At 35.7% G+C, this 20,458-nt stretch overlaps 1 protein-coding gene across 1 annotated transcript in view; it reads right to left on the bottom strand.

Annotated features, from left to right (window-relative positions):
• Positions 1-16,353, bottom strand: part of LOC104527384 (RP1 axonemal microtubule associated) — a 41,052-nt gene extending 24,699 nt beyond the window's left edge. The window contains exons 1-5 of the mRNA XM_029085729.1: positions 16,264-16,353; positions 12,768-13,418; positions 11,232-11,403; positions 4,873-8,334; positions 3,077-4,830 (exon numbers count right to left, since the gene is read on the bottom strand). Of these exons, the coding sequence (XP_028941562.1) occupies positions 3,077-4,830; positions 4,873-8,334; positions 11,232-11,403; positions 12,768-13,406 (6,027 nt within the window). The 5' untranslated portion in view covers positions 13,407-13,418; positions 16,264-16,353. The remainder of the gene's footprint in view (positions 1-3,076; positions 4,831-4,872; positions 8,335-11,231; positions 11,404-12,767; positions 13,419-16,263) is intronic.
• Between the last annotated feature and the right edge of the window lie 4,105 nt (positions 16,354-20,458).

Here is a 20,458-nt window from a genome sequence, read left to right as displayed (position 1 = left end):
GTGTGGAGTCTCCATCTCTGGAGAGGTTCAAAACCTGCCCTGACACTTTTCTGTGCAACCTGCTGTAGGGAACCTGCTTTGGCAGGGGGTTTGGACTAGATGATCTCCTGAGGTCCCTTCCAACCCCCACCATTCTTTGATTCTGTAATAGGGGAAAAAATAATAACTGAGACTTGAGGAGGTGAAGTAACTGGCAGAATCACATTTTTCATCAACAGAGCAGTGTGACCCTTCTCAAAAGTTGCGGTAATCTGCTTTTTCCACAGCTGCAGTTAGCTTGCTTTTACTATTACAAAGGGAGTTCTTTACACTATCCAAGGCAGTGTCTGCTCCAACTTTCTGAGAGGTGTGATTGATGACAGATGACCGTGTAATATTCCATGTTAATCTTGTTTATATCAGAGAAACTAACATATGTATACAACATCTAAATCACTCTATGTAGATGTACCTAAACTCTTGTCTTAATTTATTTAATTAAGGTATGCCAAACCATGTCACCCAGCTTTCTATATATCACACTAGAAATAGCAGTGAATACTATGGATCACTGTGTGCAATGGCTTCTTCTTTAATACACTGGGTTTAGGCCTTTGGAGCATTTCCAGTTAATAGTTTCCCATCTTCAACTTCAGTGAACATCCCCAATAAATTCTCTACCAGGTAACTGTTTTGTATATAAGCCTGTCCCGTGCTGGCAATGACATCTGTTTGAAAATTTAATTGTGAAATATTGTTGAAAGAAAAAAAGAAAAAAAACCCCAGAAAATACTGTATTTAGATTATATGCTAGTCTACTGTTATTGAAAAATGTTTTTTTATTAATAATATTTTTTTCAATCCCTCAGTATTTCTACTGGTTTACAGTAACATCAGTTATTTACAGCTTAGAATCCTGGTACTCGGAATGCTATATGGCATTTAGTTGGATTCTAGTAATTTCGAGCTTTATTTTCCAAACACAGGTTATATTTTTGTATTGACATGTAAAAAAATGAAAAAATACCATTAAGATTCTTTACTTGGAGCAGTTCTAAAACATGCAAAGGACGATGCCAAAAACATAGAGATGGAGGGAAAAACATCAGAAACAAGGCCAGTGAGGCCAGCATAGGAGATAACATACAGCTATTTGGTGTGAAATATATTAGACAACATATGTTGCTTTAGGGTTGTAATGTCAGTTTATTACATAGAATACACTTCTTCAAACAACAGAAACATTTCAGTTATTTATGGGGAAATATATCTGCCACTGGACTCCTAAAAGGAATTTAAGAGTGCTTCTAGGTTTCCTACCTATACTGCAAACCCCTTTTGCTCCAGATCCAACTTCTACTTCCTCTCCATGTGTCTTCTGTCCCACAGGGAGACAATCGCATCCTCTGGGCCAAAAGGCATTTGTGTCAGCCTTTAATTAGGTCTCCAATCTGGGTAACCAAAGGATCATGATCCAGGGTTTATTGCACCATGTACATGCCAGTTGGTCTAGACATAGCCTCCAAGAGTACAAAATGGCCAAATTTTCATTCTCTAACTGAAAAATAACACCTTCCTTCTTCAGGTATATCTCTGACATTGAAGCAAGGTACTATGCAGTGTGAGAGATTAAAAACTAACCAAAAAACTTAAATACTCTGCCTAATTGCAATATACATTAAATATTTTCCTATTTCATATTAAAATAATTTTCTGAAAATCGTAAACCATATATAAGTGTTTACTACTTACACATAATGTTAAAAAATGCTGTAAACAGGTATCCAAAATAATTCTAATAACAGATTGAAAGATCCTGAAACATATTACATATGCCTTGGATTTTCATAATACAACATATTAAAAAAAAAAAAAAAGACATGGACACTTTAAAATAAAGAGGTTAAAGAAGAATAAGAACACACAATTTTAAGAGTAAGCGGTGCTGCCTTAGAAGTGAATATGGCAGGGGCAGTCAGGAAGTCCACTGACACACAATGTCCCTTCTCAGTGCCTGTGGAATCCCAGCGGCAATAAATACACTCATTTTCTAATATGCTCTGGGCAAAAGAGGCAAACTTCATTTGGGTTCTGGATGTTCCTATATACAGTCTGAAAGATCTTTGAATTTGGCCTTTAAAAACTGAAATAGCAATTTGATAATGTTAATCTATATAAAATTAACATGACTCCTGTTTCCTACTTTTTGTTGTATTACAGCATTTAAATAGTATTTCCTACTTTTCATTTCAAATTAAATATATCGGTTGATTTTGCTCTGGAAAAAGAATTTCTACTGAAAGACAATTCTCAAACCCTTTCTCAAATGTCATGAAATATAGGAATCTTATCATAGAATTTGGGTAGGTATTTGAAATGTCAGTTCTCTGTTCTAATAAGCAGGAGTTGTTTCTCTACAAATGAGATGGTTGTTATATAACTGAATATCTCTGAACAGATAATATTTCAAGGAAAAACTGTTTAACCAAGAAATCAGTGTCACAGAAGAGCAGCTTTTTTCCTGTGTTGATTCCCATAAAAATCTAAGTAATTATCTGTATTTCAGTAATTATATACAATTGTGATTTATATTTATCTGGGTCTGGCTTGTATTCACATAGGGAGTTTTATTGGGTGTGGCATTCAGAAGATATTTTGTGGGTTTTGTTTTATTTTGTTTTTCTGAAGATGTTTTCACTAATCTAATATTACAGAAATTCCAAGAACTCTATTACAAGTCTTTCTCATCTTTACTGTTTCCACTGTCCATTGTACAAAAGCAAACTTCTTCTTTTTCTTCTTCTTCTTCTTCTTCTGCAGGAAAGGCATTTTCATTTTTCAGATTTTCAGAGGCATTATGTTCACTGTTATTTAAAGAGGTGTCACATTTCGGAAAAGTTTCAGAATTACAGGTTTCTGCTGGATCTGCCAACATGGAAGAATATTTTTCTCTAACAATATGAATTAGGCTTATTCTTAGGGTTTGGCATATTTTGGGTTTTCTATTGGGTAGCTCACTATTTGTATCTATCACAAGATCACCAAGTGTGTGTTTCAATATATTATTTTGACAATTGCTGACTTCCATGGGCTTTACATTCAAGTCCTCTATAACATGTAACTTTCCTAAATTTCTAGTGTACTTCAGAGTTGAAGATCCAAGTATTCCAAAGTTACTAATAAAATCTAAGGTGTTATTAGCATAAAACCTATTAAAAATATTATTGGCTATCTTATTGATACAGTTATTCTTCAGAGTTACATGATTAGTTTTGCATCTTATTAAATCTTTGCCTGACAATTGTAAATGTTCACTCTTTTTGGCCAACAAATATGGACCCAGCTGGTTCTCAATGTCAGATGCCTTTTGGTAGGCATATCCTCTCTGTTCCTCATTAACTGCTGTTACTATCACCATCAATATTGGACAATGTTGGCCACATATAGCATGGAGTTTATCCAGAGAATCTTCTTCCTGAGGAGCACTTCTGTTAGCATTACTAACATCAGTTGGCTGAGACTGTATAGGTTCATTATTTAAAGGCTTTTCCAGTGGATGCACCTTGTTATCAGGCAATCTAAATTCTACGGATGTAAAGGCTGGAAAATTGGTATCAGCCTGTGTGGAAGCATGTGTGGAAGCATGTGTGGAAGTAGAACCTACCATGACTGATGATTTGATCTTTTCTTTGTTTGTTGCAGGAAGGGAAGTGATCTTACCATTGCTACTAGGTTTGCTTTTTGTACTTAAGTCATCCTGAAAGGGGTCTGAATCACTGTTATGAGGTATATTGAAATAGTTGCAAAAATTTTCAGGGGGTTTAGCCATGTCTTCAAGTTCTGAAGAAGAGATTTCTTTGAGGGCTGGGTACTGATTCAGATTGCCAAAGTGCGAGTATGGAACATCATCACTGTTAGTATCAAGGACTGTGTCTGTTGATGTTGTATCTAAATTACCATACATTCCAGTCCGTTCAGGTGGTGATCTTCTTATCAAATGATTTTCTTTGAGAAGCCACTTACCTTTATCTATCAATATTCCTTCATCTGTATTAGCTTGTACACTAGGTTGACAATGCTGCTTTGGAGATTCACCTGAATGGTCATTAGTGTAACTTGTCTCTTCTCTGTTAAGAGTAGGTTGTGGTAAAGAAGTATTTTCTCTTCTCAATGTAGCGTCATCTTTGTTTATGTTTATTGGAAATTCTTGTGATGGTAGTGAAGAATGTGACAACTTCTCTGCAGAACAAGACCTAGGTTCTTGAGAAAAATAAATGTTTTTTTCTACCACTGCAGAGTGGAATTCTTTAGTATCCTTTTGAAATACTTTTGACATGTAAGGAAATCCTTTGTGAAAGTCAGGCTTAAATGAAGCTTCCGCCTTGCCATAAAGTCGTTCAATAGTTCTTTTTACATAGCCAGTATTATAATGTTTTTCAAGTACTGCTTCCTCCCCACTTTCATTGGTCAAATCACTGGATGTTTTAAAGTTGTAATCACTCTCTTCAGTATCTGGTTTGTAATCTGACCAGTCTGAAGTAGCAGGACTTTTTAAGCATTTTTTTAATTGAGAAGTGTCTGAATAGATTTTATTTTCTAGTTCTTCTACTTGCAATTTCTGTTCTCCTTCACTTATATCACATTCTGTAATTTGCTTTGATTCATAACAAAATGATAACGGAGAGATTGTAGATAACCTGTCAGAGGTTTCTTCACAACTTTCTGTATCTTCCTTGTCGGCCTGTACAGAATAATCCTCACTATTATATTCTACAGAGGTTTCAGCAGCTAGTTTAAGTTGGTTATTTGGTTTTTTGTCATTACCTGCTACCTTTGAATCAACTTTATCATCTTCATTTTTATCAGTATTAACATGTATAATATTTTTTTCACCTTCTAACTCAGAAGTATCCTGATCTAAAATAGGATTTTTATTATTAGAAGTTACACTATGAACTGTTGAGTTAGGTTCTACTGAAGTTTCTGACTCTTCATTAGTGAATGATGGGTCAGTGTTATTATCTTGAGATTTTTTATATAAGCTATCAGGCATTTCCTCATTTATTTCAGGTGGCTCTATAGCTGATGCAAGGCTACAGGTATTTGAGTTGGTATTGGCATATTGACCATCTAGCTGTGTTTTGGGACCACTCAAGTCTAAAGTCTCTGTTTCGCTAGAAAGATATTTCTGCATATCAAAACACCTTTCTAATTCACCAGTCAATTTTAGAGCTTCTTCAGAATTAACACTGTCCTTTGGAATACAAGACTCAGATGATTTTTCATTTTCATGCAAATGTATACCACTATGAATTTCAGATATAGGCATATTCTCATGGCAATGTGTGGAGTCTTGTTTTCTGAGTTCCCTCTCAAAGTGTAATATGCTATTTTCCATTGATTGTTGAAAATCTGAGAAAGCAGCCTTCAGTTCGTCAACTTTTTCTATGACTGTAGTTTGTTTCAGAAATTGTAACTGTGTAAATATTTCAGAACAGCTACAGGTAGCTTTTTGCATATCATCTCTGATTGTCCCAGTCAAACTCTCTCTGAGATTCAGTACAAGTAACCAAGCTAGGAGGACATCAGAGGAAGTACCAAAAGCTGAAGGAGAAAGATCTGAAAAGCTACAAGCTTTTCCTATACATCGACTATGTTCATTCTGGAGACCAAGCAAAGTTGATTGTAGTTCATGCAGCAACATGCTAGACACACAATTATTCTGAATATCAGTTCCCATTTTCTCATTGACAATTGCACAATCAACTTGAACAGCAACTTCAGATCTTTGACATAGGTTGGTATCTTGAATAACAACTCCTGACATCTTTTTATCATTGTCATGTGTTTCATTAAACAAGTGTGGCTTACCCTCATGGTGAAGTTCTGAGTTTAGTGAATATTTGGCTTCTTCTACTAGAGTTGTATTAGCATGAATCAAAGAGTCAGTTTGTTTTTCACCTGAATCCTTGGCTGATTCTTCTAAAGTTCCCAATTCACAAATAGGATTTAATGGGTTTTTAGTTATATTATGTTCAACCGTATTGTTTTTTCCAGTCACATTCACTTTATTTGTGATAAATCTTGTTTCTTTATCTATAGAAACATCAGTAGTTTCTTTAGGGAAATGACAGACATTGCTATTCTCCACATTCCTTTCTTTTTTATTTATAGGGGGTAAGACAGAATTTGGTAAGTTTTTCAGCCAAGTTTGGACATAGTTTTCAAGTGAATGCTCAACAACCTCCTCCTGAAAATCCTGTTTTAGAGCCTCTAGTGTAATGGCACTCCCTAACATATTTAACTTATTTGCACCTTTACTTAGATTTTTCTTCATCCCCTTTTGTTTTTTTTCTTTCTTTGATGGCAGATTTTCCATAATATTATTTTCCTTTTCTTTTTCAAAATTAAGATTCTTTGGCACCTCTGGCAATGCCTTTGAAATCACTGATGAGTTAGGTGTCTGTTCAAAAGAACTGGTTGTGAGAGGTGTGCCTTCTTTCTCAGTACCCAGTGTATCCTGACTGTGTTCAGATTCATTGTTTGAATTAACTGTCATTAGATCATCTTCACTCTTTGCAGATGTAATGATACTATTTTTTTTGCCTGACTTCAATTTTACCTTGGACAACTTCTTTTTATAACTTCTTGGGTTTTTATTAGGTAATAATCCATTTTGTTCCACCAAATCCCCGTGACAGAACTCATCTTCAAGACATGTGCTTTTGTCTGAATTGATAGACCCATCATTGGTTTTTACAAAAAATTCCATTTCTTTTTTCTGAGGTGTTTCAGAATATTTGTCCATGCCATCCGTTGTGGAATCCTGTGTGGTTTTGCTTGTGATATGCATTCCCTCCCTTTTAATTATCCCTGAAATGTCTTTATCTTTTTGATTTTCATATGTACCTAGCTCTAGAAAGTCAGATGATTTTCTCTTCGTCTTCTTCTTTTTGGTGAGGGAAGATGCAGATTGGCTGTCATCAATGAGATGTGTTGCTGTCACAGATTCAGTCCTGACACTGATTTGATTCTCACTTTCAGTAGGAAAGAATCCAGTTGTTTGATTCATTTTCTCAGTAGGAGCTTTACTACATGGAGGTACCATCATCTCCATCTGGCTATGTCCAGGAGAGGCTGAATGCACTGAATCTTGAGAAACAGGTAATAAGTGAACAGCTTTGCATTTTATTTCTTCTTTTGACTGATATAATTCTGAATAGCTAATGAAAGAACTCAGTGATCTTTTTATTTGTTTAATACCACACGACTTATGGATGTGGTCTGCTGAACTTGGTCTAGTTGCCTCGTAAATTTTTGATGTTGGTATGAAACCACTGATGTTAGCTTTGCAAGTTGATTCTAAACTATTATATGTACCTTGTTCCACAACTGCTTTCTCTAACATATTCTGTACCAATTCATCCTTGTCAGGCATCTCTAATGTCTTCCTATCTGTGGTTTCTATTAAATCTTTACTTTTGTGGCTTACTTCTAAAAGCATTTCCTCTTTTATATTCTCTGAAGAAAGCTTTAATAAATCATTGTCACTCATCTCACTCAACTTTGGATTACTGACACTTGATTTTTTTCTGCTTGAATGAGCTACCATGCGATACTCAGATTTATTTTCTCCATTCTGTATTTCCTCACTGTAGGAAAACTGTCCTATTGTCTTTTCCTGAACCTCCTTCTCAGATACCAAGGTGACACTTTCAACTACTGCTTTCTTTTGTCTAACACGCCTTGGCCCAGGGGTGGGAGGCCTGTAAAAGCGAGGTTTGATATTATCCTCAGGTACATTGCTTATGTCTAGATCTGCAGAATTGTTCTTCTTACAGATATTACAACCAGTAGATTTTAAATCAAACTCTGATTCTTTGTCTGACACTTCTGCATTGAATTGCTGTAATGAGTCTCCCTCTCCTTTATTGTAACTCTTAAAAAATGGAGCATCATTTGGTTTTATACATTCTGATACATTTACATTGGATAAGCAGTCTTCCACACACATTGCAGAATTGTGAATGGTGTTGGTTTTGTCATCAGAAAGGCCAGCACGACTTACAATGGTTGTCCATTTAATGGTTTCTTCCTCTTTAATTTTGAATCTAACTTTCATTTCCACTGTGATACTGCCATCTTGATTAACATGAACAGATTTCTCAATGTCATCTTCATACTGTGCCACAGATAATTCTTCCCCAGTAACTGACTGATTTCCTCCATTATGACCGTCAGGAACATAGGAAGAATCTGAGTTGTTATAATTTGAGTTGTTATTATTGCTGGACCCCTTGTCAGAAGAAACTGAGAATATCTGAGATCTTGAGCTAGAGCCCATTTCAGCTCTCACTATGAATAATTACATTGGAAGAACCCAAATTCATTCAGTAGGTGAAAAGTTGAGCAATAAATATCATGCATATGGATCCAGATGATGAGACAGCAGACAGGCAGCAAAGGAAGAGAAAAGAATAAAGGAGAAAATTTAGTACAAAAGAATTAAGTGTGTTTATTTCACCAGAGTATCAGAAAGTAAAGAGAAAAACATGGCTAATCTTGCTGTTCTTTTTAAGTTGTCAGAGAGAGACATATAACCAAGAATCAAGCATTTAAATACTTTTCCACTTAATTTTATTTTGCAATAGGTTCTCTCTAATGACAGAGCTATAGTCTTATTTGAAGCTCCAAAGCCTAAAAAAGTACTAAATGCTCTTATTTTACACTTACTTGGGAGATAAGGTTGCCTTGAAACTTTCAAGGGATTCACAGGCCCTCGCTTGTTTGGGCTTCAAGCTACTAACTTCTTCATGCCTTAGCGAATGCCTTAGCGATCATTAATCTATCATTTCCTGTTAGTTCTTATAGTTACTGCTAAAATGTGCCAGTCAAGGTGAACATATATCTCCATGGGCTTAATCCAACTATCATCTACAGTGTATGAGCAATTACTGTGGGTAGTGTCACTAACACAGGAATAAAGGGTTCAGATCAAATTCCCTGGACTAAACTGCTATAGAGAAGTAAACATTGAAGCATTTTAACTTTTTATAAAATCTGAATTTAAATCATTATATTCTGAGATACATTTTATGCTACAGTACTGTAGATGATGGCACAAAACTCAGTAAAACCAATGAGAATACTTCCAGACTTCAATGAATTTTGAGTATGGACTCAAAGTATTGAATTTTAAACATTTGACTTTGAATATTTAATGTGTTTGCATACACATTAAATATTCCCAAAATATGTTTTGATTACTCTGTAATAACTTGGCTTTAAAAAAAAAAAATTACTGCGCATCTCTCTCTAACTGTTGTCACTGAAGAGGTGAGAGATAAAAGAACACGAGATAAAAATAAAGCTTTACTATCTTCCAAGGAGTTCTGCATGTGCAAGGGACACTGTGCATGTACACTCACACAAAGATATCCATGACTGCTGCTGATACCTAAATATGTAGAAGTCACCATTTAATAGAAAGCTTTCACTGGCAGAAAGGTATTTTAACACATGTAATATTAACTTATCTACATTGCTTGAATTTAAGCTTCTGGTTTTTTGCCTGGGGTTTTTTGGGGGTTTTTGGTTTTTTGTTGTTTTTTTTTTTCTCAGTTGGGTCACAAATGGTCTCATATCAAGACTTTCATAGATACTTGTCTATAATTTCAGTCAGAGTGCCTTGCAAGTTTCCCAGGCATATGCTTTTCCATGAATTGAATCTGAAATAAAAGTACTTACTAATCAGACCTTACACTTCCCAAAGTAAAAATTTCACCTTCTCTGTCTCAGGAAATGGAATTGGAACAAAGTGCCTGAAATTTTATTTTTCAAGCTCTCACATCACCACTGATGTCTCCTACACAGGATACTTTTGAATTTCTCAGGTTAAAGACAAAAAGACAGTTATTGTTTTCTCTCTCTTTCTGCAATTGCTGTTAACTAAGGATTAGAAGGGGGAGTTTGTCAAATTCTCAGCTACTCATATTTTCTACCATTGCAAGGCTAAATCTCTGCCTCAGAGCAAAATTTGGGTAGGATTTTTCATTTCTGCAGAACTTTGAATCTCAAAATATTCCTATTCATTTTTTCTTGACTCATTAGTTATGCTCTGCAAACAGCTCTCTAGGTTTGCAAGTGAAAGAACATGAAGGTTAAGAGAAACTAAAATGAATAGTTTGTCAGGGACATAATAAACTGTGAGGAATGTGGAAGAAACTCCTTCAAGTACATGGAGGCCAAGCGTCTTATGTATCAGTGTGCTCCATGACACAGTCAAGATTACCATGGAAAGTTTCGGTACAGAGACAATTACGGTTTCCCTGGGCTCTCCAGTACTACATGCAGCTGTATCAAGAGTACAAAGTACTTCTGGATTAAACAAGTTTCTCCCTAGACAGGATGTCTGCTCTACAGGGTGTTCAAATGCAGAGAATTCCTGCATGACCTAAACCTCTGGTACCACAGCATTTTGTTCCCCTCAACCTCAGGCTATTCAGCTATCCTGGCTTCTCTCCAACAGCTCCTCATATTCTTGATCACGCACTGGCCATTTCACACTCTCACTGACCTTGTCAGTTGCACAACTCCATGAGTAATCAAAGGGAAAGTACATACTTGTGTATCTTTTCCCAAACTTCTCAAAAAACATATATCACAGCCATGAAAATATAGGAAAGGATGGCACTCTGTTTAGACAAAAGCAGCTTCAAAAACATGATGAATTTATGAGTGGATGGGTGCTAGAATGTTTTTCCTGTTTATGTGGAGCATAGGACATGGGAAAAAGTTAAAGTCGTTACAATGACAAAGCAAACCTCCACTTGTTAAGGTAAATTCTGAAAACTGCACAAAATTTTGCTCAAGAAATTCAGTCAGTTAAGAGCCTGAAGTAGCCTGTAGTTTGTCTTTTACCACTGCTGTTATTAACTGTGACACCAAAAAAATAACAATGGCAATCAAGTGCATTAAAATAAAATACACTTATAGATTTGCATGCATGTTCTAAATAAGTCTGTTTGAAAGAAGGCATGCATGCTTGCTGAGTACTTAGCAGAAACTTGTATTTTAAAAAGAACATTAATGCTTTGATCTTTCTTATGCTTATAGAGGAATCAGAGCAGGTATAAACAGTTTCAAATGACCTTTTAAAATATCCTTGATCCTAGTAAGATTGTCATGGTTTATGTCTTATGCTGAGGGTGATAAACCAATTAATAAAATACAAATTAATTCAAAGAACTTACTATTTTCGCTTTCTGACTTGGCATTTGCTTTTGGGTACACACGATTTGCAATTCCAAGCAATTTAGCAGGCCGTGAATACCCCAGAGAATCATAATTCCTTGGTTTAAAAGGCTCTCTCCCTGCTGCAACTACAGCTCCAGAGCACAGTATCAGGGCTTGAAGATTAGGAACCTGGAAGAAAAAGTAACATTAAATTCTCTGCCTTAGTAATCACAAAAAATAATGTGAGAGATTTATCCCTTTCATGCTTTAATATCTTCACTTCTTAGTCTCTACATTAGTTTGCAGGAGGCTATTAAATATGTATCACAGCATGGAATTAATTTTTCAGTTCCTATAAGGCAATTCCTATCTCTGTGAGGGTATGTCTTGTTATATTAATACATTAGAAAAAGACTTCAAGAAGCAACTTGGATCCAGGTCAAAAATTTCTTATCATTTAAGTGTTTGCATATGTAATTTTGTTTCATCATTGCACAGTGACTGTTCACAGCCGTGAAATAAAAATATGCATTCCAAGGTAGGTATGCATATGAACACGTATTTGGCAGAAGAAAGGAGAAATCGGAATATACCACAAGTACTCAACCTATATGGCCACAGAGGAACAGGACAGAATCGCAGAACAATATACATTGGAAAAGACTTCTGAAGGCCATGCAGTCTAACCCTCTGCTCAAAGCAGGCCTGACTGGATCAAGGTGCTCAAAGCCTTGTCTAATGGTTTTGAATTTATGTTCCAAAACATATTGTAAGATAAGGCTTACGAATTGCACTTCACTGCCTTACAGGTGATATGGCCAATTTCTCAACCTAATACAGCATTTCACCAAATGGAGGGTAAACACGAGATTTCCCTTGAACTATTGGAGCTCTGCATGGAATTCTTTTTCTAGATATATGTTAGATACAATCACTAGTGCTTTTCTAGGGTTAAACAACAGGTGAATAAAACACTGAGATAAAATTATAAAAAACAGCATGTGTGAAGAAAATCAGGATTATTAGTACTGCATCATCTGGGTTTAGAGGTACAGAACTTAGTCCATGGTTTGAAAACTATGATAGACAATCAGGTGTCATAGTTCTAAGTCATTAAAGGCAAACCATTCTATATTTGTGTAATGATAAAATACGTGTGACTATTAGATGCTACTTATCGTATTTTTAAAACATTAAAAATCAAAGATAAATAGCATTAAGACTAAAAGAAGTTTCTGTGTAAATGAGTAAAAATACATAATTGAGAGCATGCCTGAAAGAAGCCTGAGTAAGAGAAAGTGTTTTTTCATTATGACTTAAAATAAAATATCCTCAATTGCTTCTCTCTGATTGCAAAATTCCAGTATATTTCCTCCAAGCTAGTAGCCTTTCTGAAGGGGAAAAGGCACAGAAAGAAAACAGCTGAAATTCAGCACATCAGATCTTACACCAGGCTAGTGTCCAAAGCTTATAACTGATAAAGGAACCTTTTTAATTAAAAATTATCTAGAAGCAATCACAGAAAAATTGTCAGTGCTCATCTTTATTCTCACCTTTCTGCCATCAGTGGTATATAGTTTCACAACTGGAAATTGCATTAACTCACTGATATAATCCAGAAAGGCCTCAAAGGTTTGAGTGTTTTTCTTCCCCAGAACCATGGTGCGCCTGAGTCTTACATCCCCGTTTTTGAAAACAAGCATCTTTTTGGGAGTTGTTATTTTGTTTTCTTGATGGCCAAGTCCATCTTCATTCTCCTTTACTGACTGCACAGCTCGATGACGAGTGCTGATAGGCCTACTGATCTGCCAGGGCAGTGGCCTTTTGCTAGCCTGTTCCAGGTTGATGGGCTTCATTTTTCTCTGATGGGAGCAAATATAAGATTTTCCATCTTCAAGATCCTCCAAATTGGTGATGCTGTGTCTCCCTTTTGGTGTACTAATATTCCTTACTCCAAAAGGTAATGGGACCCGTTTGGATAAACTGTCCAGCAAAGCATCAAACGTTTTGTAGGACCGGTTATTAATCACCATTTTGATCCCGTTGAACTGAGGATCTCCACTTTTATAGAAACAGATCCTTTTTGCCACAACAGGTTCAGTAACATTTAAATGGCGCATGGATAAACTCTGTTCGCTCTCGGAGGAGTTTGGCTGATTCACTGAGTAACTGGTTGAAGGTGTTTCACTCATTTTGACAGCAATCTGGAAGAAAGAGGAGATGAATATAAAACTTTTCTTATGACTGGTAATAATACAGTCTTCATTTTGAAAGGTCCAGAAAGAGAATTTATAAGAAACCAACAGCAGTTAAGTTGTGCCAAAAATCATTGGATCTAAATGGATCCAAACTGTTGTCTCTAAATTCCACAAAGACTCCAGTACTTTTGGATTAGGTTAGCATAGCTCTACTTGCAAATATTCCCAAAACTCTCCAATGCAATTTTGAATCTCTTACCAGTTTGGTACAAGAAACCTTTCCTTAGAAGAAGGTACTTTGTCAGTTCAGAATAATTAGGTTTTTTCCTTCTTGAGGATGAAATTAATAACAATATCTCATATTTAAGATATTAGAAAAATCCTTATTAGGCAGGAGCAATTTGTGCCTAGACATGATCCATATTCAGTCCAAAATAACAAATCTGAAAGATTACAATTCATTCTGATCTCATATACTAATTTTATACCAGGGGAAATCGATTGGAGTCAGAGAAAAACTCCTGATTTACTACACTGCAAATTATACCAGAATGAGGGCCAAAGCATGTCTTAGACTTAAGTTGCATCATAAATTAACAGATCATTTGCTTTCTGTTATAAGTTTTAAATTTCACGACACATAAACCACTATAATATTTGCATTTATACTGAAGAAAAAACTACTGAACAGACAAGACTTTTTTTAGTAAGATAAATGTCTGTAAATACTTTATAAAGATACAAAAAATTCAGCAGAATTCTTCAGTAGAAGTAGCCTTTAAATAGAAACATTTAAATATCAATCTTTTAAACAACAGATTATTTCTGACAACTGTATTGATAGTCTTCATGCTTGAAAATAGAGCATGAAGTGAGAGAAACTCTCACTACAATCTTCCTATTTTAATCTAGTCTACATACAGATACAGTAATGGCAACCCTCTAAATGAATAAAATTACTTAATCTTAATGATTGCCTTGCTTTGACTGGAACACAGGGTAGAAATGGCTAGTCAACTAATCAACCTCAAGGAAGTAGTTTTAGTAGAGTTTTACTGAAAAGTTGTATAGCAGTCTCAGGGAATGTGTTTGTCACCAAAATAATATAGATTGAATTCTTTGACAATGTCACCGTGATGCAGGTGCCATACTCACTAATGGAACAATTTCTCTGGCTACTTAATGAAGCTATGGAAAAAAGGCTTTCACTATTTTACTACTAAATTGTGGTGGATTGACCCTGGCTGGATGGCAGATACCCACCACAGCCATCCTATCACTCCCCTCCTCAGCTGGACAGGGGAGAGAAAATACAACAGGCTCATGGTTCAAGGTAAGGACAGGGAGAGAACATTCACCAGTTACCGTCATGAGCAAAATTGACTTGATTTGGGGAAATTAGTTTAGGTTATTGCCAATAAAGTCAGAGTAGGGTAATGAGAAATAAAAACTAAATCTTAAAACACCTTCCCCCCACCCCTCTCTTCTTCCTGGGCTTAACTTTGTTACAAATTTTCTCTACCTACTCCCTGCCAGCAGCACAAGGGGATGAGGAATTGGGGTTGTGGTCAGTTCATCACACATTGTCTCTGATCCTCTTTTCATGGTCCCTCCCACTGGAGACACAAACTCCTCCAACATGAGTCCTTCCCACAGGCTACAGTTCTTCACAAACTGCTCCAGCCTGGGTCCTCTCCATGGGGTGCAGTCCTTCAGGAACAGACTGCTCCAGCATGGGTCCCCCATGGGGTCACAAGTCCTGCCAGCAAACCTGCTTCAGTGTGGGCTCCTCTCTCTCCACAGGACCACAGGTCTTGCCAGGAGCCAGCTCCAGCATGGAAGAAATGTCTACTTTTAATACATTATTTACTCAGTAATTTGTACTCATTCTAAGTGCTAAAACTGAAAAATAACCAAACAGGTCTGCACTAGAATGATGTTCACAAAAATTGATTTAGGTGACCACAATTCCCTTTGAAATTTAATTTAAAAAAAATAAAATAAAACAAGCAAACAAACAAACCCTGTAAGTATTTCATTAACAAATATGCAGGAAAAAATGTTCAAGCTTGGCTGCAGCAACTTATACAACCCAGTCCACCATGGCTAGTGAAATTGGTTAATTTCTGTGGTAGGGAGGAGCTCCACTTCAACTGAAATCACTGAGCGCTAGAGTTGCTCATCTCTTTTGACACAAAGAAAGAGAGAAAATACGTATAAAGAAAAAAGACAATTTTCATTCTAAACAGTAAATAATTTAAATTCACAAAAGTAATTAAGAAAAAGAAATTTTCCTTAGCAAAACAAAATGAATAATAAAACACATAGTTTTGGCAGAGAACTGATAGTTGCACAGCACACCATGTATGAACACTTTCTAGTGTTAATTTTAATAGTGAAAATTTCTTATGCATCTCTCAGATACTTTATAATTGCATATTACAAATAGCAAAAATTTCAGCCAATTAATAATCAACATATTTTAGAAGTTATTATTTCATACTACAGGTGATCACAATGTAATAGCTTCATTTCATCTTAAAAATAGTACTGATTTTCAAACTTAAATAATTTTATTCTAAAATTAAGAAATAGCTGATATTGCATGATACAGAATGTCTATTTTGGCAATTACAATGTTTAGAATTTTATTCTTCAAGAAAATCAAACAGAATTCAGAATTTAATCCCTTTGCCTGCATTCTCATCAACAAAACCACTCATTCACAGTTTATGCACAAAGCTTCCAAATTTTCTGAAGACACTAAGTGGAATACTTTGTTTTAAACATATAAGAATATGTCTAATCCTATATAGCTGGTAAGCATTGCATATAATTTCATTGTACTCACCCACAGTCACATCCTATGTAAATAAAAGAGTAGTTAGCTTGTTTTCAGAGATTTAGAAATTGTACGTTTGATTGCCTATGTTGTATGAAATGAACATCCTTAGTCTTATTCCGAGTGTGCTCAGATGGAAAAAACAGCATAATCCATTTGTTTAATCTCAGCTAATGTTAATCACCAGACCAGGTTCACCTCAGGTAGCCATTGTTCAGAGCAGAGTGTCTAACATTTCATTCAGCAAGTCCTCTTACTTTATTTACCTTTGAAATATTGCATTTATATAATTTTCTATTTGCTTAGATTTCTCAAGAGACTCATAGAAGCACATAAAATAAAAATGTGGGTGGGAAACGTAGGTGATCTAATCTATCTTCTTATCAGTGTAGGGTTATCATCCAAACTAAATTCTTTAGTGATATAAATCTTAAATATGTTAAAATGGAGCTTCTACCACTCATTCTCTAAGACTATTTATTAACTGTCTCCTGGTATTAATTCTTGCTTTTGTTCAATCATTTGGTCAACATGATCCTCTTTGTGCTAAAGATTGCCCCATATTTTCCCTATTCAGATATAACAATGAAAATAGTTGCCCAATTTATTTCACAACACTCAATAAAATATGACAGTCTGAAGGAGTTTCATCATCCATGAAGCGTTCTTCATTTCAATATGTTGGAAAAAGGGCAAGGCAATGATTATAAATGCATGTGGACATAGTTTATGAAGAGACAGGAGGATTATGTCTAACTGTAACTTAATTGTGCCACAGAATGTGTTGTTTTTTTTCTTTTTCCAGTGGAAATACTATGTCCCCAGATGGTAACTCTTCCATCTAATTGCTACCAGATGCATAATCTGATTTGGACATTCTTTGCTTAATCAGGATTAGAGCAAGCTCTCAAAACTAGCTGTGTAGAACAGTAATAAAAACACAACTCAGCAGACAATACCACTGCATGCCATAATGACTTTTTAACTATATTCCCCAGCAGAGAATTAAACATTCACAGAAGTTTTAAAATACGACTTCAATTCCACTTTCACAAGATGCATAGGCACAAACATTAAAAGATAATCTTGCACAGATATTTTGCTATAAACATTGCTTTCTTAAATATCATATTAATATGATTATTTAGGTCCTTAATATATTTTAGCTAATGTACTGCTTATATTCCAGTCAGTATTCTGTTGTTTGCACTTGTTCAGAACAAGAAAAAGTGCAAATTCTGTGTTATTCTGATGTTTTATAACTTAACCACTTATAGAAGAATTTTTATAGAGTTGGTTTTCCTTTAAGTGCAGGATTTAAATTATCATTGCTATCCTCATTAGCTTTCCAGTGCATGCAAAGCCACTTTCGATAACCAGCTAATCCATCAGTAGCTTTCACGTACCACTAGAATTCGAGACCCAGGAGATAATACTTCTGGGACCTGGGGAAGATGATAAACAAGTGTCACGATTTGGTGGTGTGAATGCCCCTTAATTCTCTAAGACTTCAAAAGGCTTACAAAGCTTCTGTCCAGACATATGTAACTTAAAAACTGCACTGCATTCCTTTTTTTACTACAAACACTCCAAATATTCTGAAAGGATAGAAGAAATAGTCAATTTTATAGTAAAAAGAACATCAATAAGAATTATGTTAAATTCAGACTTAACTCTAACAAGCCATAAAAAATTAACACAGGCCTATAGCAATCAATATCGACACAAAAGCACTTTTCATCCATTCATGTGGGCAGCTTCGCTGACATCCACTGAACTACTAAAATTATATGATAAGAGTTTAGCCTTAATATTCGGAGAACAGTTGTTCTTTTTGTATAATCCATTTGCAAATAAAAATTGGAGAATATAAAACTAGTCCAGAAAATTTAAGAAGGCAAAATCAGGCCACATAAGAAAACATACCAGTGATTAAAACTCTAATTGCAAGCAGGATTACAGTTTTCTGGGTTGCTGTCATTCTCACTTTTAAATTACACACCTGTTTATCTCCAAAACACCTTCAGTTCTGATACTAAACATTACATTTAACCTGTACTCAGTATCCCTCTTGATCCTATTTTTCTATAAGGGTTATTGACTGGTCAGTAACTGAAGTTATGACCATATAATTGTGAAGTAGTCACTAACCAGTTCTTGTCTATCATTGAAAAAAGAAAAAAGACAGATTCTTTGTGATACAGTGACATGTAAGTACAAAGAATCTACTTTTGCGTCAGTGGCAGTTTTCCTTTCGATTCCAAAGGGTGTCCTCTGGGAAGACAGCAGCATAGAGATGACCAGTTTAAGGTCCAGTGCCTGCACTTCACTTGCAACACCATTCTATACAGCAAAAGGCCCAGGTAAAGCACCCTAAACAAATACTTGGCCTGCAGTCCCTGGGCTGAACCAAAGTTCAAGTGGAAGTTTTCAAAGTCAAGTGAAAGTTTCTAATCAACTTTCAAATTCTTTATAGCACCCCAGAAAAATACAGCATCAAAATAATTGTAAAAAGTATTTTTGTCATTACTCTTTCTAATTTTGATTAATTACTCCTCCTTTTCCATGGACTTGCTTTAGTAACTGAACTGATTAAATGCTACAGGTACCTAAATATAACCCAACATTTTCCACCTCATTCTACAAGTCTTCAGTGTTTCTCAAGATCAGTATCATATCCAGGAAACTGATGCCCAAGAAAGAAAAAATATGTTAGCAATTACATTATCATGTTTGCTGATATATTCTTTTTTCCTTAGCAGATAACCAGCATCCCAGGTTGAGAAACATAAGCAGCCTTTTCTACAGCATTATCCTGAGTCAGAGCAGGGTCAGAACCACGTGTTGGTGGCCCTCCCTGCCCAGCAATCCTTTGGCCCTTGAATGACACCCTTTGTTTAAGTGGGAGCCATATGAAACAGCAGGTAACACTTGAGTATTTTTATCATTGAAGTGTGAGTCATTTCTTTAAAATGGGCAGTTGCTACAGCAGTTAAACTCTTACTGTTGACCTCATGCCCCCGAAAAATGCTGATACTCGCTTTATATTTCCAAGTCCCTTCAACCTCTTATACCTCTGCTTTTTTTTTTAATTGGACTGCTCAGTAAGGTATTGAACTAGGAAGCTGCTATCAAGCTAAAAAGGAAATTATCACATTAGAAGCAGGGGCCTGGGTCAAGTTCCCTTCAGTGTGCCCAGCCTGTTTACATCCTTTCCAGTAAAGCCTTCCAAAAAATGTGCCACTATTAATATGTTACTACTGATAAGATTTTGAGCTGTTGCATTACAACAGCATTTTAGTGTTTGATATACATGAACTTCTTATCAAGTTAGTCCCCACAGACTTTTATTCATTAAATTCTCTGACATAGATTTGATAACCAACAGCTGGGGACGTAGAATGAGAAAACAGAAAAAGTATGCCTCGGAGAAGGAAAACAAAACAAAACCAGAGCCCTACTTTTTAGAGAGCTCTACCTGGATTGTTAGATGGAATGAAACACTCCTGTTTGAGCTGTCCTGGTTTTTGACCACCACTAAATTTAACTCAAATATGAACACCTATTGACCTATGCATGTTCAGAAGAAAGCTTCCTATGGGAGATTTCTGGCCTGGCAGAAGTATAAATTGACCCATCATCTTTAAGTGGGTTGAAATTTCATTCTGGAATGTACAGCTTGTCTCAGAGTTAAATACATAATCATTCTTAGCTTAGTTTTCCTTATTTTCTTGCCCCAGGTTTCTTTAACCATCTACACCTACCCTCTGTTCTGTAAAATAGCTTACTAGCTGAAGGGAAACGTCAGTAGTATTTTCGGTTTTTCTGAGTATAGGCATCTCAAAAAAGAGCCACCCCAGACTACCGTTTGCTTTGTCTGTATTACATCTACATCATTCACTGCACTGATATGTGAATGCTTACAGAAATTTTCCTCTATCCCTAGTTCTCTTCTCCTACATTTCAAAAATTTATTTTCTCCTTTGAATATTTACCTTCCTGACTCTCCCAGTCCTTTCCCTAAATTAATAATGCAGCCACCTGTACTGACCTTAACACATAATGATTTGTAAAAAACAGCTATGTTACAGCTAACTGCAGATCTAATTGGTGCTGTCAGCTTATTAAAGATTGACTTCTTCCTGTGTTGGTTAGAAAATTCCTATGTGGACCTTAATGTCTTACTGAAAATTTCACTCATTAA

This window comes from Antrostomus carolinensis, unplaced genomic scaffold (assembly GCF_000700745.2).
Source record: "Antrostomus carolinensis isolate BGI_N321 unplaced genomic scaffold, ASM70074v2 scaffold1677, whole genome shotgun sequence".
Classification (NCBI taxonomy): Eukaryota; Metazoa; Chordata; class Aves; order Caprimulgiformes; family Caprimulgidae; genus Antrostomus; species Antrostomus carolinensis.
Note: the sequence above shows the minus strand (reverse complement) of the source record. Positions and strands in the feature narration are given on the sequence as shown.